Source organism: Sander vitreus, unplaced genomic scaffold, assembly GCF_031162955.1.
Source record: "Sander vitreus isolate 19-12246 unplaced genomic scaffold, sanVit1 ctg388_0, whole genome shotgun sequence".
NCBI lineage: Eukaryota > Metazoa > Chordata > Actinopteri > Perciformes > Percidae > Sander > Sander vitreus.
The window spans coordinates 17415-22500 of record NW_027595514.1 but is presented as its reverse complement, the minus strand read 5'-3'; the positions used below and the strand labels follow the sequence as shown (position 1 = coordinate 22500).

At 46.5% G+C, this 5086-nt stretch overlaps 1 protein-coding gene across 1 annotated transcript in view; it reads left to right on the top strand.

Moving 5' to 3' along the window:
• Positions 1-2767, top strand: part of cog8 (component of oligomeric golgi complex 8) — an 8137-nt gene extending 5370 nt beyond the window's left edge. Inside the window, exons 5-6 of the mRNA XM_078245138.1 lie at positions 212-380; positions 1838-2767. Coding sequence (XP_078101264.1) covers positions 212-380; positions 1838-2073 — 405 coding nt within the window. The 3' untranslated portion in view covers positions 2074-2767. The remainder of the gene's footprint in view (positions 1-211; positions 381-1837) is intronic.
• The last annotated feature ends 2319 nt before the right edge of the window (positions 2768-5086 follow it).

Genomic DNA, 5086 nt, shown 5'->3' with positions numbered 1-5086 from the left:
TATCTAGTCTCATATCACGATATCTAGTCTCATATCACGATATCTAGTCTCATATCACGATATCAATATATCGATATATCGCCCGGCCAACCCCATTTTTTTTGGTGGTTTTGTCGCTGTTTGACATTTTTTGATGCCGTTTGACGAGGTGCTTTTGTTTTTTGAACGCTACCCAGCCCTGTGTTGAGTTGTTGTTGTTGTTTCCTGCCAGGTGACCCGTCAGATTGTGGCGTTTCACCGTGCCGAGGAGTCGGCGTTCAGCAGCAGAGAGAAGGAGCTGTTTGTTCACTTCTGCTGTTCGTACGCTGACGACCTGCTGCCGTTCCTCAACCGATGCCTGCAGGTCCTGTTCCCTCCACCTCAGCTCGCTCTCATCCTGGGTGAGCAACTTCTATCTATATATATATATATATACTATAAGTCGCATTTATTTAGACATTTATTTCACAAAATCCAAGACCAAGAACAGACATTTAATCTAGAAAGGCAAGTTATTAAACTACCCAACAGCCCCCAGAACAAGGGGCTGAATACGGTAGGTGTCCTCTATGTTAACGTAACACATTAACAGTTATTAAAGTACCCAACAGCCCCCAGAACAAGGGGGCTGAATACGGTAGGGTGTCCTCTACGTTAACGTAACACATTAACAGTTATTAAACTACCCCAACAGCCCCCCAGAACAAGGGGGCTGAATACGGTAGGTGTCCTCTATGTTAACGTAACACATTAACAGTTATTAAACTACCCAACAGCCCCCCCAGAACAAGGGGCTGAATACGGTAGGTGTCCTCTACGTTAACGTAACACATTAACAGTTATTAAACTACCCAACAGCCCCCCCAGAACAAGGGGCTGAATACGGTAGGTGTCCTCTACGTTAACGTAACACATTAACAGTTATTAAACTCCCCAACAGCCCCCCAGAACAAGGGGCTGAATACGGTAGGTGTCCTCTACGTTAACGTAACGTAGCAGCTCTGTTGACGAGCCTCTCCCAGCAGCACGTTGTTCAAGCACCCATCTGTGGACTCCTTCCTCCAGCTCTGGCCATCTGGATTTCAGCGCGACTAGCTTTCTTTGTTTTCTTCATTGCAGTAAGACTAACCTTTTCTCCAGTCCCTCACAAGTTTCTCTCTCACTCCAAACTCTCCTTCTGCTGCTCGATGACCGTTTTCGGCTGCGTGTTTTACTACCTGCAGTCTCCTGCAGCTTCTTTTCTTTCTCAGTTGTCTTTAGGAGCAGCATATAGTCCTCACAAGCCTAGAGCGCCTCTCGCGGCTGTAGACGGTAATGTTTTCAGCATGAAATAACATTTAAAACATGTTACATTATATATATTTTGATATATGAGTCTCACCTGACTATAAGTCGCAGGACCAGCCAAAGCATGAAGAAAAGTGAGACTTATAGTCCGGAAAATACGGTAGTCAAGAGCTCGCTCAGTGTTGATAGACTATTTCTTTTTAAAGTCCTAGACACCAGTTCTATAATGCCGATGAGGACATTGGGGAATTGTTTCAGACAATGTTTCCGAAAGGTTTTTGGGACCATTTTTTCAACGTTTTTGTCGTCTTTCTGAGGGCGTTTTTCCGAGGTTTTTTGTCGCCTTTTTCAAGGATTTTTTTTGACGTTTTTGTCGCCTTTCAGGAGGGTTTTTCCGAGGTTTTTTGTCGCCTGTTTCAAGGATTTTTTTCTCTCCAAGTCCCACTATCTACAATGTTCCTCAAAGTTAACCCTGGGTTGTTATAGTTACTTTCCCCGTGCCGTCGGGAAACCTCGATTGTTGAACCCTGGGCCATGTTGCACCACGCCTGAACTCTGTGTGTCTCTGCAGGAGTTCCTGCGACTCAGCTGCACCGGTACGGCGGTCTGGGCTGCATTGACCTCGCCGCTGTCCTCCAGCCTCTGGACTTCGTGCTGCCCCAGAGAGAGACGTTAGTGCCGCCGGCGGGCGTCACGGTGGAGGACGTGCGCCCCGAAACGCTGCCGCCCGAGACCCCGGCCGCTCGCAGAGACTCTGAGGAACGAGACGAAGATACGATACAGGATGAAGACTTTTCTTTGGACTGAAAGTCTGTGTTTTCCGTTAAGCCCCAGACACACCAACCAGACGCCGACCCTCTGCAGTAAAGCCAGTCGGACTGATCAGTCTCCCCGAGTTGGTCTAAAAAGCTCCTCAGGACACCAAAGAGACGAGATGTAATACGTCTCCATAACAGCAGGCGGCGCTAATCTGGATTATCGCCCAAACAATGAAAACCGGTCAGATTTTGAGAGGCTCATCCGCTCGCCATTTCCGGCTGAGCATGTCAGGTCGGCCCAAATGAAGCCGACGGCTCCTCCGACGGACGACGACGGACACACCGAGATTGTATTCTGAACGAGACGCCATGACTGTCAGGCTGTGTCCTGAGGGACTTTTTGGACCTCTGGGACCCGACCGATCAGTCTGACTGGCTTTACTGCTGACAGTCGGCCGTCTGGCTGGTGTGTAACTACCTTTAGGGTATGATCAGTTGTTGATGAGATATTGTAGATGAATGTGTGGGTTATGTCCTGGATGAATGGGTGAGTTGTTAGGTCTCTAAAATGTGGATCAGTGGGTCCCAAAAAGCCCAAGATGACGTCCTCAAAGAGATTCAGTTTCCCTGTCCCAGAGGAGAGAAGAACCTGCTGAGATTGTTAAAATGTTGGACTGTTCCTTTACGGGGTTGAGGGATTATCTGAGAATCATAAACTACGTTTAAATAAAGAAGAAACGTCATTTTCTGCTGTTTGTTTGTGCCCTCGTGTCTTTAAAAACGTAAACACTGCGCAAACTCACGTACGCACGTTTGTGTATATCTGTGTGTGTGTGTGTGTCTGTGTGTATCTCCGTGTCTGTGTGTCTGTGTGTGTATATATGTGTGTGTGTGTGTGTCTGTGTATCTCTGTGTGTGTGTGTCTGTGTATATCTGTGTGTGTGTATATCTGTGTGTCTGTGTGTGTATATCTGTGTGTGTGTGTGTATATCTGTGTGTGTGTGTGTGTGTGTGTGTGTATATGTGTGTCTGTGTGTATCTCTGTGTGTGTGTGTCTGTGTATATCTGTGTGTGTGTATATCTGTGTGTCTGTGTGTGTATATATATGTGTGTGTGTGTGTATCTCTGTGTGTGTGTGTGTGTATATCTGTGTGTCTGTGTGTGTATATCTGTGTCTGTGTGTGTATATCTGTGTGTCTGTGTGTGTATCTGTGTGTGTATATCTGTGTGTGTGTGTGTGTGTATCTCCGTGTCTGTGTGTCTGTGTATATCTGTGTGTGTGTATATGTGTGTCTGTGTGTGTATATCTGTGTGTGTATATCTGTGTGTGTGTATATGTGTGTGTATATCTCTGTGTGTGTATATCTGTGTGTGTATATCTGTGTGTCTGTGTGTATATATCTGTGTGTCTGTGTGTGTATATATCTGTGTGTGTGTATATCTGTGTGTGTGTGTGTGTGTGTGTATATATATATATGTATGTGTGTCTGTGTGTATCTCCGTGTGTGTGTGTGTGTGTGTATGTGTGTCTGTGTGTATATCTGTGTGTCTGTGTGTATATGTGTGTGTGTGTGTATATATATCTGTGTGTGTGTATCTGTGTATATCTCTGTGTGTGTGTGTATATCTGTGTATATCTCTGTGTGTGTGTGTATATCTGTGCGTGTGTATCTGTGTATATCTGTGTGTGTCTTTCTGTGTATATCTCTGTCTGTGCGTGTGTATATCTGTGTGTGTGTATATCTCTGTCTGTGCGTGTGTATATCTGTCTGTGTGTGTGTGTATATCTCTGTCTGTGCGTGTGTGTGTGTGTGTATATATATGTGTGTGTGTGTGTGTGTACACTGCAGCAGCTCCAGGTTAAAGCTGTTAACTTACTCTTTTTTTCCGATGCTTACATAAATATTCTTTAACCCTTGTGTCGACATGACGTCACGTAAACATACACGCCCACTTTCCTAAAGCCAAGTGGCGTGTTATCTGTACGCATTCTGAGCTATCTGCGTGGATGTCTACGCCGTAGACAGCGGATGGGTTGCAGACTGATGTCATGAAGTGGCGTATGTATGACACGCCAATCCGTACGCCATTTTGGCGTGTTATCAAGACGCATACATAAGCGATTTTCGGCCTGTCATCCTACTCTCTACGGCGTCCATTCACACGCAATCCCAAGGTAATGTAAGTCAATGGAGGCCAAACGGCGTTGATAAACACGCTACAAAGAGAGTATGCGTCTTGGTAACACGCCAACAATGGCGTACGGATTGGCGTGTCATACATACGCCACTTCATGACATCAGTCTGGTGCTGTCCTCCCGTCGTCCAACCTCGTTTTGTCGCTTTCCCCCCGATGTTTTTGTCACTTTTTACGATGTGATGATCACTTTTTCTGCGCCTTTTGGCGTTTTTTAAGCTTTTGCGGACATTTGTCACTTTTATTTTTTTCCTCAAATGTTATAAAACACTACCCTGACAGCCCAGCCCCACATCCAGATGTTGGGTCTGGGTCCGACCCACATCCAGGTGTTGGGTCTGGGTCCGACCCACATCCAGGTGTTGGGTCTGGGTCCGACCCACATCCAGGTGTTGGGTCTGGGTCCGACCCACATCCAGATGTTGGGTCTGGGAACTCCCCATTGGCTGGGCTCAATCTGAGGGGCGGGATAAACGGTTGTCTTTCAAAGTCCCTCTGCACGCAATAGGACAGCTCTCCAACCAATCAGAGCAAGGCTAGCTGATAGATTCCACTTTAAACTGCGAACCCATCTTCCTTTTTTAAGAATGACTTCAGGGCCGTTCTTTGTTCTTTCCTCAAAGAAAAGCTGAACTCCAAGTCTTCCAGAGACGCTGTTCACCACCAGCAGCAGCAGCAGCAGCCATAAGCCCCGCCCACCCACTCTATACACGATGTGATTGGCCCGACCAGAGTTTGGTTTTTCCAGCTTGTAAGCCAACGGAGAGTTGCTAGACGACCCTGCTGCAGATTACATCTGCTGCTGCTAGGGGGGGGGTCTAGATTTCTAGGCTAGTGACATAGAATCAAACACCCAAATACAATA